Below are 18,437 nucleotides of genomic sequence, written 5' to 3' on the forward strand. Positions count from 1 at the left end.
CGGCTCAGGAGCTACACATGACTCTTCTACATATATTGTGCAGCGGTGGTCTCTGAGTATCACCATAGCCATACATTTGAGTTTAGTTTATTTCCCTCCCTCCTTTCCCTTTCCTCCCTCTCCTCCTTTCTTTCCATGTCTTTCCCTCCCTCCCTTCCATGTCTTTCATATTTTCAATAAAAATGTTGGGGTTGCCAGGTCTAACTCAGAAAATACCTGGGGACTTCGGGGGTGAAGCCTAGCATGGATGTGATGTCACTTCCAAGTAAAAGGTCAGGTGATGGCTCTTCCCAAGCTCCATCCCTTCTGATGATGTCACTTACAGCTTACTGCACCAAAACCCAACCCCTTCCTGTGACGTCACTTTCAGGACACTCCCCCAAACCCACCTCTTCATCTGAAGTCACTTCAATGTATCATGGTGGCGGCTCTCAAACATCTGATGTTTATTCTATGTGGCTCTTACATTAAGCAAGTTTAGCCACCCCTGTGCTATTTCATACCATCAGCTGTGTTAGTGGTGATAGCTGATAGCCAGTTTAGTGGTTAAAAGCGTCAGACCCAGAAGGTCCCTGGTTTAAATCCCCCTTCAGCCATGAAACTCACAGGATGACCTCCAGCCAGATACTCTCAGCCTCACCTAGTTCTCAAGATTGTTGTGAAGCTAAAATGGAGGAGGGATGAGCTTACTGGAGGAGGGATAAGGTAAAATGTAATAGAGAGAAGATGCCAAATGGCTTGGTCCTGTTTGCGAAGATTTCACTGTATCTCTGCTGATGGGCACATCTCTAATGATCTCCTTTCCCCTCCTCCTTTTCATTCTATTTTCTTTTCCTCTCCCACTTGCTTCAGTACCTCAGTTATTCACTTATAGAAATGAAGAGATGTTTATTTCATTTGACCAGCCAGGTAGATAGTAAGAACACAGAGGAAAATAAACACTTACTTTCCCTGAGGTAACTGAGGTGAGACAGCAGGACTTCCGTGTTGTAGAGAGACGTGGTCCGGAGGAAATCATCCTTGTTCATTTTGCATAGCTCCTTGCCGTCCATGTTCTGGAAAAGGTTGGTGTCGATCTCCATTAAACCATATTCTTTTATTGCCCATTCCAGCCACTGGTGGACATGCTCCTGGGTCCATAATGTGGGATCTAGTGTAGGAAGAAAAGAAGAATACTTTACTACTTTTTTTTCTTTAGGAACAAATATTGTAAAGTATTTTTTCCCAATCATAGTGTTAGGGAATATCTATGACCCCTATTCTAAAAGACCTATGTATGAGCATTTATTGGAGTTGACCTGTTGCACAGAAAGCAAAAGTTGTTATTTGTAAGCAGATTTCTTCCTGGTGGTGTGGTTGAGTAGGGTTAGAAAGCCCTATTGCAAGGACAGTATCTCTCTCGTTTTGACTTTGTACTCAAGGATTTACCTTGGATAAACACTCTCTCAGGAAGACACCCAAGATTCCTTTGTGGCACCAGACATGGAACATGTTTATATTACAGAAAGAGTTTACTGTCTTGTCAATCAGACTTGTTTTGTGTCATCATGTCTCTCGAAGAATTTGATCCCGAAGAAGTTTGTATCCAGTTTTGTATAACACTTGTATCTCTTTTCGGTAAACAATTAACTTTGGAAAGTATGTAAGATTCTCTGCTATGGCTGATCTTTATGCATGTGTCGGAACATGGTACTGCATCTGGGTTTTACTGTAAATAAAGCTCATTAATTCTTTATGGATCGCTTTTGGTGTCTTAGTTAATTGTGAGTGACAGCTGTTGAGAAGTGTAATCTGGAATGCGGAGTACCTTAAAAGAAATTTTTCCTTAACACACAGTAATTTAATTAGACTTATAGCCCCTCAAAATTCCATTATTCTACTCTATCTGTAGCTACCCAGGTTTCCAGAAGATGCACAGCCTAAGGATGTTAGAGAACCTCCAAGCTGCCTTCTTTCCAAGGAGATAAGGGTGGGTATGGTATAGCCTGATCTCATCAGATCTCAGAAGCTAAGCAGGGTCAGTACTTGGATGGCCAACCACCAAGGAAGACTCTGCAGAGGAAGGCAATGGCAAACCACCTCTGCTTCTCATTTGCCTTGGAAGCCCCTGGCTGGAGTTGCCATAAGTCAGTTGCAACTTGATGGCACATGCACACAAAGGGGGTAGAAATGTTTTAAATAAATAAAAGGGAGAAAATTCCCAAGGTGCTGGGCAGGCACTGACAATGCCTCTCTGCACACCCTTATAGACTTGGCATGTAGACAGTACATTTATAAGATCGAGTCCAATCTCTTTAAAGGGCGTAGTGGAATACAGAGGCTGAGGCAGCTTTTAGGGTATGTTGGCCACAGGGAGGGGGGTTAAGTTAGACTTTTAGACTAGTCCAGAAATCCTCCCTAGTCAAATAATAACATTCAATTTATAAACACCCTTCAAGACAACTTAATGGCCACTCAGAGCAGTTTACAAAGAATGTTATTATTTTCCTCACGACAATCTCTGTGAGGTGGGTGGGGCTGAGAGAACTCTGAGAAGCTGTGACTGTCCCAAGGTCACTCAGTTGGCTTCAGTTGGAGGAGTGGGGAATCAAACTCAGTTTCCAGATTTGAGTCCTGCCACTCTTAACCACTATACAAAACTGGCTCTGCCTTGTAGTACAGAAAGGAGTGAATGGCTGTGGCTCAGTGGTAGAGCACAAGCTTTGTATGCAGCAGGTCATAAGTTCAGGCCCCAGAATCTCTAGTTAAAGGAGCTCAGATAGATGGACTGGGAAAGACTATTCCTAGCCTAAGATGCCAAACAGCTGGGGCTGCCCTCGGCCCTCTGGTATGGCCGTATATGGACTCCCAATATTTGTTTAAATAGCCTGCTCCTGGACTATTTTAATGACTTTTAAAAAATTATTATTGATTTTATGTTTCTGTGACTTTTAATGTATTTTTTGAATGTTGTTAGCTGCCCTGAGCCCATCTGTGGGGAGGACGGGGTATAAATCAAATCAAATCAATAATAAATAAATAAATAAACCAAAGCAGATAATAATGATCTTGCTTGATATAAAGCAGCCTTATATGGGCATAGAAGAAATGACCGCTTTCCACATTTCCATCTGTTTCTACATAGATCTTCTGCAGTGTACATTAGAACATCGAGGGTTTAAGAGATATGGAAGGCAATTCACCCAAGGGCAAACAGCAAGTCTGTGGCAAAGCCAGGAATGAACGGGACTGGCGGTGTTGGCCCCTGTCTCTAGTCTAGTAACAGTGCCCTATTCCGTCTCTCTTTCCATTTACAGGACTCTGTGAGATAGATAGTTCCAGCGATCTGGCCCTCCACTCAGCCCATGACAAATTTTGTACAGATGGTTATTAAAGTTTTTGGAGGGCTGTTTATGACTATGCTCCAGAAAGTAGTAAATTCTGTTAAATGACCTCTCCTCGCTCAGACAACTTTGCTTTATATGTCTGACTCATAGTTCCAGACTGGACTGACAAAAACAAACATTTCACTCCCACTCACCCAACCCTTTGCAACGCTGGCCTGGCGGAATCAGTACAAGAGGAGGAGGCCAGGGCCACGGATTCTGGCCACAGCTGACTCTTACCACACCCACTGCTGAATGAAGATCCAGTTGTAGGGTTTCTATTTCTGGTGGTGACTTTAAGAACAACACTGATTCTCCCCCACCACCACCCCGCCCCAGGACTTGCCCCCAAAGTTTGCTGCACTGTGGCAGATGAGAAAGAAATGCTCCCCTGGTTGATTGAGGTTGGGGACCATGAAGTACTATGACAGGGAGGTTTACACATTACACAGGTTGGGTCTGGGTGTGTCCTGCATTACAGTCACGTGTATGTATTGCTTCATTAGGATTGTGACTATGGTGTGCAGGAGAAAAGGGTTTCAGCTTTCCCTCACCTCCACATCGTTTTTCTGATCTAAAACAGTCTTGGAAGGGAACTATTTGGCCTCCTGAACAAACCCTCAAATGTATACATGTGCTTCCCCAAGGGGCCAAATAGCAAATTGGAAAAACAGCAGAGGGGAGAAAGGCTGATGCCTCATCTCTACACACACCACAGCTGTGATCTGCATTGTGCATCATGCCTATGGGAATCGAGGAGAACTTATGTGTGACGGTTACACAGGGTGCAGAATGGGAACCTTGGAGCCACACTGGGTACTTGGGAATGTGTCACTCTTCGAGGTTGATTTATGGCTGCAAGAGAAAGAGGTGAGGAGATGGTCTGCACCACATTCGGTGGGGGATCATATTCTGGAACGCTCTCTCTGTTTCTTTCTTTTTTGAATCCCTGCAAATAGAAAATCATCACAGCAAGCCAAAGGGTTGGTGGTGGTTTGAAGCTTTCCCTCTGCCGGGCTGGCTTTCCATTTGAATAAACTTTTTCTTCTGCAAAGCAAAGAACCACCACCACCACCGTACAGTGGCACGGGCCTTTGGACCACCTCAACCCTCTTCCATGCCATGCCCCTGCCTGTGAAACCTAATCCTATCACTTCCAGCATTCTGTTTCCAATGGAAGCAAATTCCAAAATGGAAGCTGGCGACCAGGGCACAAAAGGTATCTGCAAAGCTGCCTTATACAGAGTCAGACCCTCTAGCTCCACATTGTCTACCGTGACTAGGAGCAGCCCTCTGGGACCTCAGATCTTTCTTAACACCTGAGGTCTTTTAATCGGAGATGACTGAAACTGGATGCTTCGGCTTTCAGAACACAAGCTCTGTGGCTCAGCTTCCCCAGGTGAATAATTATCTCCTGTTGCATGTTGTTCACACCATCTACTAGGTGATGTGCTGCTTCTGAACACAGAAGTGTCATTTTGCTAGCATGGCTAAACGCCACTGATAGACTATCTATCTTCAATGAGTTTTAATGCCAGCGTGGCATAACAGTTACAGTGTCAGACCCAGGTTTGAATTCCCAATCTGCCACTGGGTGACCTTGAGCCAGTCACACACTCTCAGTCATACCTACCTCACAGGGAAGTTGTAGAGGAGGGGAGGACAATGTTGCGAGCTGCTTTGGGTCCCATTGGGAAGGAAAGTGGGGTATAAAGATCTAATTAAATAACGCATTTCTAAAGCCATCCTAGCTAATGTTGGTGGAAATTGCCATCAAGTCATAGCTGACTTATGGTGACCCTTGCTTGGGTTTTCAAGGCAAGAGACTAAAATAGGTAGTTTGGCATTGCCTGCCTCTGCAACTCTCCTCTCCTTTCGAGGTCTCCCATCCAATTGCTAACTAAGGCCAGCCCTGCTTAGCTTCCAAGATTTAACAAGATCGATCGGCTTGCCTGAGCTATCCAGGTCAGGGCATTCCAATGAATGGCCGTCATCATATCTTGTGGTTGGGAATTGTGTAAGTGAACTAAACATGAGTTATTCTTGAACACACTGCCAATCAATGAGTGGTTCCAAGTTCTAGTATTCTGAGAAAGGGGGGGGGAAGTATTTATACATAATTTACAGTTTTGTAAACGTTTATCATTTCCGCCTGTAGAATATGTTGCTATTTTTACAGATTGACTTATCACGGAATATCTGCATTTTTAGTTGCTTCCTGTACATTTGTTCTCATGACTCTTATCTAAAAATGCAAGCCTACCCAAACACACACACACACGAAACATTATCAACAGCTTACTTTCACCTTCCTCCTATGTTTCACCAGTATCTGCCCTCTGAATCATTGTTGCCGTTTGAACAATTCTACTTCCTTCCTTCACCAAGTTTATTCTCATTGCAAAACAGAGATTCTTGGTATAGGGTTGAGGAAACAGGGGAAGTAGCGATGAGAAATCAACACAGACAAGGAGACCATAATAACAGGAACATCATCCGACCGGAGGAAGCACTGTCCAATTCTCTTTAAAACATAAGAACTAGAAACATGTTTAAGAGCTCTTCCTTGTTATGAAGACAAGCAAGCTCTGTATCAGATCTACACTATTGATCTAGTACAGTCATTGTCTTAGAGCCAAGCTACAAGTGACGCCTGACACAGGTTGGACACTTGTCAGCTTGCCTCAAGTTTTGATGGGAAATGTAGGCAGCTTGGCGGAATGTTGGACAAGTGACAGTTGAAAAGTCCATTGGACAGCAGTCAGAGAGCCAAGCTGCAAGACCAGGACGCCTACATTTCCCATCAAAACTTGAGGCAAGCTGACAAGTGTCCAACCTGTGTCAGGCATCACTTGTAGCTTGGCTCTCACTCTTCCTCCAAGAAGCATTATGATCTTTGTTGCAAGTGGAAAACACCAACGGCTGAGCAGAAGTCAACATTTTAAAGGTATGACCTCAGTTTGGCAGGACATCTCAGGGGTCTCTTCTGGAGATACACTCTAGGGAAAGAGGCTGTGATTCAACGGCAGAGAAGGTGTGTTGTAAGAATGGGGCTCAGTGCAAAATGCCTCATTTACTCCACTCTGTGCAAACTTTTTTGGGGTGGGGGGTGGGAAAGCAGTTTGGGCAACAGGACCTGGCCAGTTTCTCATGATCTGAGGCTCTTCTGACTCTAACTTGAAAGGGCATGCAGGAGCCCAGGACTAACAAAAGAAGGTATTTGCAAAATGTATATTGAAGACCATCACAAGACACTATGATGGCCGCAAGACTAGTTTTAGATGGCTTTAAAATTAATTCCTGCCCAATCAGCCATAACAGCTAAGTGGATCTTCCATGTGTAGAGGCAGTATACAGTAAGTGTCAGATACTTGAGACAAACAATAGGGACTGGCCATCACCATTAGACCCTTTCAATATGGTTCCAGTCATCTGGACAGCCGGTTTTGGAAACAACGTTGGACTAGATGGGTCTTCGTTGTATAAACCATCCAGCAAGGTGATTCTGATGTTATCGCTTGGATTTAGAGTGTGTGTGAATCCATTAAGAAGTCCGAAAAGGAACATTCAGTCACAACTATTTCTTCACACTGTGAATTATCTGCTCATAGTAAGCCCTGTGGCATTTCTCCACCAGTATGTTTCCTTTCCGAGAGAGTTCTCATTAACTCTGTTTAGGGTCTGAGGTCACATTTTATGCAGTTGGCACATCTGACTAAAATTGGCATCACACAACCAATAACCCTACCTGCTGGGACAATGACTCTCCTCTCATTGGTTGTCATGTTGGGGGGAGGAGGGCCGTTCTTCTCATCCATGTAGGTGCCATAATTCAAGGGGTTGGACTCTGTCCCTGCACCGACCAACTTGTTGCATTTGCTAACGCTGCAATCCACTGGAGACTCCCTGCAATAAAAACACCAAAGTCTGATCAACAACTCAATCGTTCACTTTGGTTCAGACACGAGAGCTCTCTCCATGCTTCCCCCACGCAAGTTAAAACCCAGACGACATGTCAATCAACTTCTGATACACAAGGTCCACAGGAATTCTGTCCATCTGCAGTATGGTGGCAGAAATAGGTTAAATTTTATCAACAATATATTTATGGCTTTATATTACCAATAAAACCCTATTCTTAAGATATTCCCAGGAATGAGTCACATATCTGAATATCAGAGCATTGTAAATGAAATTGCATTGGATTACAGTAATCACATAGGGCACTCGGGAATCCCAATTCACAAGTGTCAACTGAATTGTCTATGAGATCTGTGATGCTGTCTGCCCCAGCGCTCTCTCTCTCTCTCCTTTTCTTCTAAATGGAAATGCCTGCCTATTTGTTCAGAAGAAACCCCTACTGGATTCATTACTGACTGACACCCCCTAGATTCCTTCTGATCTGGCCCGAAGCCACAGACATTGTTGCAAAGGGGGACACACAAACCATTAAAAATGAAAACAGCAAATTGCTTGATGCTCTCAATTAATGCGATGCTTCTCAGGATACAATGAGGCATGATGGGGGAGCAGAACATTTGCTTAAGGCAAGGAAATTCCTTGGCCTGGCTTATAAACTATGATAGTGAAGGAAATTTCCATGCAAACCAGTACATCTCTGAAGCTGAAATGCTGAGGGAGAAACAAGGTACAGCTGCCATCAGGTTCTACTTGCGAGATGGATGGCCACCGCAGCACAGACACTGTTGAACCAGATGGCGCATGTTTCTCATCCACCAAAGCAGTTCCCACATGCATACCTTAGGAACTGCCCTCTTTCACATAAACTGGCCTGAACATTAAGAGCATAATCTGAACCCCTGTTGAGTCCGCCTTCATTTATTAAAATAAAACAGGTGGCCGTGAGGGCATTTTCTGCGGTGGCACTTTATCGACACCTTCATTGTTGAGTTCATGGTGCCAAGCAAAAACATTTGTCATATATGGCTCTTGCACATCTGCCATGAATGTATATGGGTTCTGCTTCTGGCTTCTGAGGGCCAAGCTACAAGTGACGACTGACACTTGAATGGCAAGTGGACAGACTCATGTGTATTCCTCCCTGTTCACTTGCGTTCCACTTGCACTCCACTCAATCGAGTGGAGTGCAAGTAGCTTGGCCCTGAGAGTGTGGAAAGTTCTTTATTGCTACATCATGCCACAGGGTTATCTTACAAATGTTTACTTTCACTTTCTCTTTCCGCTGAGGTAGTGTCCTTGACAACCAGCCAAAGTTGGCTCGTGGTGTGCTTCTCTTGAGAACCAAAGATAAGTTCATCTTTCTCACTGTCTGTTCTAAAACAATGCCAAGCTACAAGTGACGAATGACACAGGTTGGACACTTGTCAGCTTCCCTCAAGTTTTCATGGGAAATGTAGGCAGCTTGGCGGAATGTTGGACAAGTGACAGTTGAAAAGTCCATTGGACAGCAGTCGGAGAGTCAAGCTGCAAGACCAGGATGCCTACATTTCCCATCAAAACTTGAGGGAAGCTGACAAGTGTCCAACCTGTGTCATTTGTCACTTGTAGTTTGGCCCAATGTCTCACTACAAACCCACCACCCCTTAATGGAAGATTCCCTATAATAAACATTGCTAGACCCACATACGTCACTTCTGCCAATTTCAACTGTTGATGCACCTTGTACTGAATGGATCTCTAATAAAGTTACTTCAACTGGAACACCTGTGTGTTAACTGTGGAGAACTTGGGGACCCAACTGCCAGGAACTGACAACATTCTTGTTCTCTTTGCCTACACTGCTTTAGTACTGTGAATGTGGTGGCTGTTCCTGGTTAGTAATTTTTTTAAAAATGTGTGGTTTTATGGCTGTTGGGGTCAGTCTTTTTTCAATATATTGTTTTTAAACTTCAGCTATTTTTAAATCTGCTACTGTTTTGAAGTCTGAACATGTTCCTTGCTACTGTTTTATTACTTTAATGATGGTTCTCTTGTTTTTTAATTGTTTGTGATTTAACTCCCTGTCCCTGTTTTTTGTACCCCACTTCAAAAACCTGAAGGGTATAAGGTACTATGAAACCAAAATTCAATTATTCAATAAACAAGATGCTTATGCTTCACAGCTCTCCTTCCAGAACAGCCCCCTCCAATCCACCATCCAGTTTTTTCAACGGCGCTCATAAAAGAAAACAACTACACAGCTTTGAAAGAACCTGCCCCGTTCGCTGCAAAGAAAAGACCCGTCTGGCGAACAAGCCTCAAGGATTTTCCGACTGAGAACATTATATTTGTTTGCGAAGGCACAGAGGCAGAATTACTCTAGCATAGTTATCATGGCTGGGAGATAAACGCTCCACAGAGATATTCTGAGGCAAATGGTAATTTTTTCCTCATGTCTTTCTGGGGAGAACGTGGCTTGGAAATGGAAATAAGACGTTTAACTTACACATGTTAGAATTTAAGGTTGTATTATTTCGCCTACTGTTTTTCCAGGCACGGAACCAAAGGCGGCCTTTGGAGAGGCGAATAGCTGAAGTTTTAATGTCCCCATGGCAATCAGAGAAGGGTTTGAGCAACTGCAGGGCAGGCAGGCCTTGCAGGCAGAAAGAGAGAGAGGCTTTTTCACTCACAGCAAAAATTCTCCATGTCAGGTGTTAAAAGCTGCAAGTATTTGGAGTACAAGACGTCTGGCGCTCTGCGGAGTTTTAACCTGAGGGATTATATTGCTCTCCAAAGCAGCATCTCAGTTGCCAACAGGCCTAAAAGAAAGACCTGTATACGAAGCAGCAGACTGCAGGTTTACATACCTAAAGTTGCCTGGAGCTACAAACTGTCTGGAGCTACAAACTGGGTTGCCAACCTCCATGTAGGGACTTGAGATCTCCCAGAATTACAACTGATCTCCATACTACAGAGGTCAGTTCCCCTGGAGAAAATGGCTGCTTCAGGCTCTATTATACCCCACTGAGGTCTCTCCCCTCCCTAAACTTTTCCTTCTCCAAACTCCACCCAAATCTCCAGGAATTTCCCAGAGTTGGCAGCCCTACTGACATGTAGCTACTCAATTTACAGGGCAATTATGGTTACAGAGTTGACCTGGAAAACCCAGGTTCCAGTACACACTTGCTATGAAATTCACTGTGGAATGCACTCCCTCTCTTTTAGCCTAATCTACTTCACAGGGCTGTTGTGAGGATAAAGTGGAGAAGAGGAGAATGAAGTTATGTCACCTTGAGCCCCCAGGATGAAAGGCCAGATAAAAATGTACAAAATAAATAAATACCCCAATGATGTTTCCTACAAGAAATTTTTAAAGCATGAGGAGTGGAAGTGTGTTCTGAGACACTCTGGGAAGCACTCCGCTCCAAGTTCTTGAGTAAGATGCTGGCACTGGGCTCCCCTTCCTGTATGGGCATATCGCTTTGTCCCTCCCCACTTGTTTGCTCTCTTCCACCGAACCCAACCCACACTGCCACCCGGAAGGGGAGGGAACCTGCAGCAGCTAATCCACTTCCTTGCTTCTTTCACTGCTAAGAGCTGGCAGAGGGGAAATGGGGTGGGTGCACCAGCATCACGCTGGCACCTAACGTCACTTCTGACAAGACAGCAAGCAAGCAGCCAGAGACAGCCAAGAGAGAAGCAACAAGACCAGGATGCTATAGAGGGTTGGCAGTGGGCATCTGAACGATGTTGACCCTGGGTGCCAAATACTAGTGGATAGTGCTGAGTAACCAGCTCCCCTGCACGTGTCCAGTATTGGTTTAAGGATGCCAATGTACAATCTACCTATGTTTACTTTAGAAACCCCTGGTGCAGTCATGACAGCCACAACTGCTGTTTGAAGCATGAAGGGTCTCTTATTTCAGTGAGATCTGACAATGACCAGTAGCAGTCTCAATCCTAACCCAGTATGGCAGAACCTGAGACAGGCAGCTTTCCCCCACACCATGGGGCCTGCCCTTCATGAACAATTCAAGTAAGTGAGTCAAGCTGCAATTGACACTAAGAAGCAAAACAAAAAGGAAAGGAGGAGGGGGGGAAATTATTTCCAGATTCCCAGGAAGCCCGGCAACTCTATTATCATTATTTATATAGTACCATCAATGTGCAGTGTACAAGATAGCAGGTCCCTGCCCTGAGGTGCTTACAATATAAAATTTGAAATAGAAAAGACAATCATGGGAGGGCAGGGAAGTAGAGGTGGGGGTATGGAGGGGAAGAATATGAATTAATGTAATTCTGCGTGCTTAGTTTCAATAGGGAAGGGAGCGGTGCAAAAGTTTTCTTATGGAAGTTATTTCACACATTACATTATAAATCAGTGTAGTTTAGTGTTTCGAGTGTTGGGCTAAGTTAGTGGACACAGGGTTCCAATCTTAATAACAACAACAACAATCAATTTATATACCGCCTTTCAAGACAACTTAACGCCCACTCAGAGTGGTTTACAAAGTGTGTTGTTATTATCCTCACGACAATCACCCTGTGAGGTGGGAGAGGGGCTGAGAGAGCTCTGAGAGACCAGCGACTGACCCAAGGTCATACAGCTGGCTTTAAGTGCAGGAGTGGGGGATCAAACCTGGTTCTCCAGATTAAAGTCTTGCTGCTCTTCACTCCTCTGTTAAGCTCACTGGATGACCTTGGGGCAGACGCACTCTGTCCCAGGCTAACACGCATCTGAGTGTTTTGAGGATGAACTACAGGAAGGATGAACCATGTATGCCACCCTTGGAGGAACAGTGGGGTACAACCGTGATAGGTAGCTTTGCATCAGAATATAGTGGGGGTGCTCCTTGGCTGTCCCCATCCATTGCCCACCAGCACCTCAAAGTCTGGGCAAGGGGAAAGGGGGGGTGTACTGGTGTCGCAGCAGCACACAACATCACTTCTTGCAAAAACCTAGAGTGACACCATGATGCTCTAGGATTTGCATATAAAATAAAATAAAATTATGGTTTAACTATAGAGTTTGGTGAACCCTAGAGTGTTGCTCCAAATGTCATGACATCACTTCCTCTTTCTTTTTTTTTTTTTGCTATGAGTGACATTGCAAGCCAGCGTGACACTGGTACATGTGTCCCGGTCTTCTAAATAGTCCCGGGGTGCCAGGCAGTGACCTGGCATCCCTTGGATATACACTTGATAGGACGCTGGCTCTGAGACAAGAGTACCTGTGTGATTCAAGTGTTTGCAAACCACTTAGTTTGTCACATTCACACTTAGGCACATACACTTATGTCATAGGTGAAGACCTAAAACTGTACCATCTGAAGTGGACTTAAACTCTGAAGGCAACAACAAGACATCCACCAAGTCTGCCACTCGTGTTCTGGCTGGTTGAAAAAGCGCAAGGAATTTTTAAGAGGTCTTTAGCACCTAATAAACCAGGGTAGACGCAGAACATGAGAACTCCGTGCAAACATCACGGGGCAGACAAATTGCATGGCAGGAGGCCAATTTAAAACTTGCGCACAAAGCAGGCGTTGTGAACGTACATAGAGCCTAGCTGCACATTACATTTTACGCTTATCCTCAACAAGGACTTTCAGTCAGACTTCATTAGTGAGCTCCTAGCTGGGAATTCAGTTTCATAAGCACACGGGGCACCAATTCAGACCAAGCCCATGGCGCATGGGGAGAATGAGTTTCTGACTTCCATCCTGCCCTGTCTTTGTGATTGGAAACTGCCAGGGTTCCCAATCTCCAGGTGGCAGCTGAAGACCTCCCAGAGTTCAACAGATGTCCAGGCTACAGAGATCAGCTCCACTGGAGCAAATGGCTGCTTTGGAGGTGGACTCTATGGCATTATACCCTGCTGAGGTCTCTCCTCTCCCCAAGTCCTTGCCTCCTCAGGCTCCACTGCAAAAATATCCAGCAATTTCCCAACTGGCTGCCTGAATAGGGTTGCCAGGTCTCTCTCCTGGCGGGAGACAGGATCTTCAACAGCCTTCAGTCCTGTGGGGCCTCAAGAAAACTGCCTACCTCCATTAGAGTTGCCAGCCCTCCCCAAACCCTGCTGTCCCCGGGATCTACTCTTAAAATCTCCACGTATTTCCTACCCCAGAATTGGCAACTCTACTTCTACCTCGTTGGTGCTTGAAATGCAGTGAAAGTAAAGGTGGGAAAATTTGCTCCAGAGATGGGGAGTGGCTTGTGAAGGAGTGACCATCCCCTAGTCAGGCTTGTAATTTCCCAAGTACGGCATTACATCTACACCAGCCCATTTCCCCACTCCTTGGAGAATACAAGCCATCTAGCAACAACATTAGGACTTACTGTACAGATTAAGAGGGGAATAAAGGCTGTTTTCTAAGGGGGCAGCTGCCATAAAGAGGAAACACTTACATGTGGGGGTGGGTGGGGGAGAGAGACAAAAAGTAGGAGAAAGAGGCAGTTTTCTTTCCCATGTGCAGGATGTTCTGAAACCTACCACTCAAGACAGGTTTACAAATCAAGTGAATAAGGACGGGTTGGAGTTGTGACAAGGAACCACAAAAAGGCTCATACTTCTGTGTTATTTGTAGGAAGCAGGCAAGGCCTTTCTGCGTAGCCCTAAGCTGAGTATCCTAGTTAATTTGCTGATTATGGCACTCAGGCTAAAAGGTTATCGTGTCTTGAGACTACTTCGTTTTCATTATCGACTCTTCCTTATGGTTGTGAAACAGGGACCGCTTACAATAATCCAGGTGGCCTTTCTCCCTCACCAAGACTGAGATAATTTGCCGGGCTTTTCAAGGAGCCACCGTCTCCAGGAGACTAGAAGAAGGGAAATAATAGCCAAGGAAACAAAGAGTCACCCCAGCCGATAATAAGTTAATAGCCAGGGTTTCTCCTAGGATCACTTTGGCATTATTAATGAATTAAACAAGGGGGTGGGAGAGAGATAAGCATTACAGAAGGGACGGATGTAATCAAGAGATGGGTAAGATAAAAAAGCCAGGAGGAAAATTCAAAATGCAGCATCATCTCTGCTGCTGAGGAGGCTTCCAAAATATTGTAATAATTAGACATTTGTACATTTGGGAGCGTCACACTGGCATGGATGGACACAGCAAACTCATAGTGTACTTGACACAGTCACTGTTACCCTATTTTCCTGGGCAGTGAAACCACTACTACACAGGGTCACGCTCAGGTCACGATGTGCCTGCCATGAACTCAATCTAGCTTGATCTACCTAAAATATTTGCTATGGGTACTTCTACAAGGCCCAACTGAGGTAAAGAGGGGGGCATATTGATAGCAATATGTGTCAGGGCAAATTCGGATATATTGTGAGATATCCATTCTCAAAGTTTTCACATTTCTTTCAAAATGCTCAAAGCATCTGTCAGAAATGTGTGTGCGTGATTCAGATGGGATCAGGGCAGTAACTCTGTTCACATGTTACAGTGAACATGCATACAATCTATGTAGTGCACATCTGATTTTTTAAATATGAGCCTTGAATAATTCTCATGTTACATTCAATGCATGTACAGTAGAATGTGTGATACCAACCCCACATAATTATTAATTAATTTATTCATGTCATTTATAGTTCGCCTTTCTCACCGAGACTCAAGGCGGATTACAGAGTGTGAGATTAGTATAGTCATTATCAAGAACAATTCTATATATAATGCCATAGGGTAAATAGATACAAGTTCACAAAGACATAGCATTAGCAGATATCCAATACAACACAGTGGTGAAGTCTACACTTCCTATCTCAGGGGTGGCCAAACTTGCTTAAGGTAAGAGCCACACAGAATAAATGTCAGATGTTTGAGAGCCGCAAGACATGATGCACTGAAGTGACTTCAGAAGAGGAGGTGGGTTTGGGGGAGTGTCCTGAAAGTGACATCACAGAAAGAGGTGGGTTTTTGGTGCAGTATGCTGGAAGTGACATCACTGGAAGGGGTGGAGCTGGGAAAGAGCCATTACCTGACCTTTGACTTGGATGGGACGTCACAAAAGTGATGTCCCATCCTTGCTAGGATTCACCCCTAAAGTCCCCAGATATTTTCTGAGTCAGACCTAGCAACCCCAACATTTGTATTGAAAATATGAAAAACATGGAAAGAAAGAAGGAAAGGGAGGGAAAGAACTAAACTAAAATCAAACGTATGGCTGCGGCAACACTCAGAGACCTCTGGGAGCCACACAGTATGTCTAGAAGAGCCACATGTGGCTCCCGAGCCGCAGTTTGGCCACCCCTGTCCTATCTCATTAGGGGATCATCTGAGATCCCCTCCCTACAATCATCTGAGTAAAAAAGCCTTTTTGAATAATTTGGTTTTGCGGTTTCAAGTTCAAAGTAAACATGTATCAGCTGTTTCTTGTGAATAGCAGAATGTACACACATTCACTGTAACAAGGTTAGTAGGGGAGGGGGACCAACCCTTTCTCCCATACAGTTCGCCTGATGCAAATCATACCAGGAGCTGCTGTTTACTCAGAGCCAAGCTACAAGTGACGAATGAGACTTGTCAGCTTCCCTCAAGTTTTGATGGGAAATGTAGGTGTCCTGGTCTTGCAGCTTGGCTCTCCGACTGCTGTCCAACAGACTTTTCAACTGTCACTTGTCCAACATTCCGCCAAGCTGCCTACATTTCCCATCAAAACTTGAGGGAAGCTGACAAGTGTCCAACCTGTGTCATTCGTCACTTGTAGTTTGGCCCTCAGTGGGATGCAACACACTGGCTTCTCTCTAACCCCTCTGTTCCGAAGATGGGAGGTTGCCATTGATTCCCCCTCCCACTGCTCATGGCTAGAGACAGGCCTCCCAGCTCGGCACTCTCCCCTCTCCCAGAGGGAGAACTAAACCACTCTGTCACACTACCAGGCAGATCTCCTCTTAACACTGTCTTCTCTTTTGCTGCTGCTGTACTTCCGCACCTGTGAAAGATGACTGGATGATAGGACAGACCCCAATAGGTTGAGGGACGAAGCAGCTGACTGGATGTTTTATCTTTCAGGGGCAGGGCAGCCTCCTGTCCATCACAGGTACTTATTCAGGATCCCTGATATCAGTTACCCCACCTCCTTCAGAGCACACTGCCCTTCATTACCTGCCTCTATTTAATTCTTTTTCTCCTAGAAACCATACACTTCCTGCCCAAAGACTGGTCCCTTCCTTTCTGGTCCTTTCCTCCATTCCTACAACACTGTTTCTGAACCCCTTTTGAAAGAGAAATGCCCACAGAGTAGGATGCCAGCCCCACAGTGAGGGCAGCGGATCCCCCGCCCCCACCTTTCACCCTCCAGCCCTGCTCACCTGGCCAGCAGGGAGGGGGAGAGGGGAGGCAGCACTCCAGAGGCCCTGATGATGTGCTACAAGGTACGAAAATGCTATGTTTGGGGCTGATTTTGACCCCGGTGAGGCCCTGTAGCTTGCGGTTTTCAACCAGAAATGATGTCATTGGTGTCTCCGGACCGCATGCAAAAGAAACCAGGATTGCTTCCCCCCGCCTAGCAATTACCAGTCTTCCACTTTTAGGGTAAGGGGGGCTGGCAACCCTAACAGACAAAGTAGCAATTGTAATTTAACAAGTACCCAGTACTCCGGTCAACATCCAAGTTTAATCAGGGGCAGCAAGGGCTAAAGGGCCAGCGGCACCAGTTCCTAACAGTTTCACATGAAGCTGCTTTCTACAGAGTCAGACCCTTGGCCTATCAAGGTCAATGTTGTCTACTCTGACTGGCAGCAGCTCTCCAGGGCCTCAGCTGGAGGCCTTTCACATCACCTACTTTTAACTGGAGATACTGGGGAATGAACCTGTGGCTTTCTGCATGTCAGGCAGGTGCTATGGCACCAAAAAAGGCCAAACTACACATTTTGTTTTACCCATGTTACCCCTGTGTAGAACAACCTCTACACAACTGAGACCACAGCATGGGGAAATGAGAGACTCCTGACCCCCTATGATGCTTTCCAGAGCTGAAATGGCCCAGGGAGAGTGTGTGTGTGTGTGGGGGGGGGCATTCTTTGCCCTGTTGGGCAGCTGCACACGCATGCAGTCAGTACATGTGCAGCCACTCAACAGCCCAAATACCTCCCTCCCCCATTCATTCCAACTCTGGAAAACAGTGGGGGGAAAGCAAGACCCCTTCCTCCCCTTGTCCCACCATCCTGATAAGAGATGTCATTTTCCACACACTTGGAATCCCTAGGTGGGCACACGAAAGCTCACACACACTGTAAGACAAAGGGATATGAAAATGAGAGCTAAGCTACAAGTGACACCGGACACAATGTTACCTGGAAAGTGCAGTTGAAAACTCTGTCTCTAGCCCAGAGAGGCAGGAGAGGGGAAGAGCTTTTGCAAAGACAATTTGCAAAGACAGAGCTGCCAGGATCACTGGGGGAGAACAATTTTAAAATGGTTTTCTTGCAATCTCAGTGGAGAGAGGGATACCGGACCCTGTCCCTAGAGTGAGGACAGAGAGAAGGGGAAGAGTTGGTAGTTCGTCTCTCAATTGACATTGCAAGAAAACAATTGCAAAGTTCCTCTCCTCCAGCAATCTCACATGGCTCTGTCTTTGAAAACTGTCTCTTCCCCTCCTTTGCCTCCCCATGCGAGTGACATAATGCTGTTTTCAACTACAGTTCCCAGGTAACCTTGCATCCCTGACACGTTAAAAGCATGAGTCCGGCATCACTTGTAGCTTAGCTCTCAGATTAGATTGGTTCAACAACAGCTCTGGGGACGGTATTGGCTTGGCTTAAACTCATATACTTGGGAGATCAATATTTAATTTGTCCTCCCACAAACAAAGTTTGACACTGGGATCTATCAGATACCAGGCCTAAAATATCCTTTTTGCCATCTCACGCCCACAGATCAGCCTTAAAAGGGAAGTCAGGCATTCTTTCTACTAAGCTACTCTCCTTGAGAACATATTTGTGCAACAATAACAGTTGCTAATGCAGCACAGACACACGCACTCAAAAATATTTATCTGGTTCCTTGCTAGAAGGACAATTCTTAAATGGCTTGGCGTGCAGAACCTTACATATTGTCCCCATTTCTTTTGGAGGACGAGATTCCTCTGAACGTGCCAGTTATTCTTTTATCTGCCTCTGGGCTCTGCTTCTGAATTTTCTCATATCAAGCAAAACAGATGGAT

The 18,437-nt window shown here is 45.2% G+C and overlaps 1 protein-coding gene across 1 annotated transcript in view; it reads right to left on the bottom strand.

Annotated features, from left to right (window-relative positions):
* FLI1 (Fli-1 proto-oncogene, ETS transcription factor) overlaps positions 1-18,437 on the bottom strand; it is a 103,562-nt gene that overhangs the window by 38,202 nt on the left and 46,923 nt on the right. Inside the window, exons 3-4 of the mRNA XM_054998549.1 lie at positions 7,114-7,271; positions 947-1,150 (exon numbers count right to left, since the gene is read on the bottom strand). Of these exons, the coding sequence (XP_054854524.1) occupies positions 947-1,150; positions 7,114-7,271 (362 nt within the window). The remainder of the gene's footprint in view (positions 1-946; positions 1,151-7,113; positions 7,272-18,437) is intronic.

Source organism: Eublepharis macularius, chromosome 14, assembly GCF_028583425.1.
Source record: "Eublepharis macularius isolate TG4126 chromosome 14, MPM_Emac_v1.0, whole genome shotgun sequence".
Lineage (NCBI taxonomy): Eukaryota > Metazoa > Chordata > Lepidosauria > Squamata > Eublepharidae > Eublepharis > Eublepharis macularius.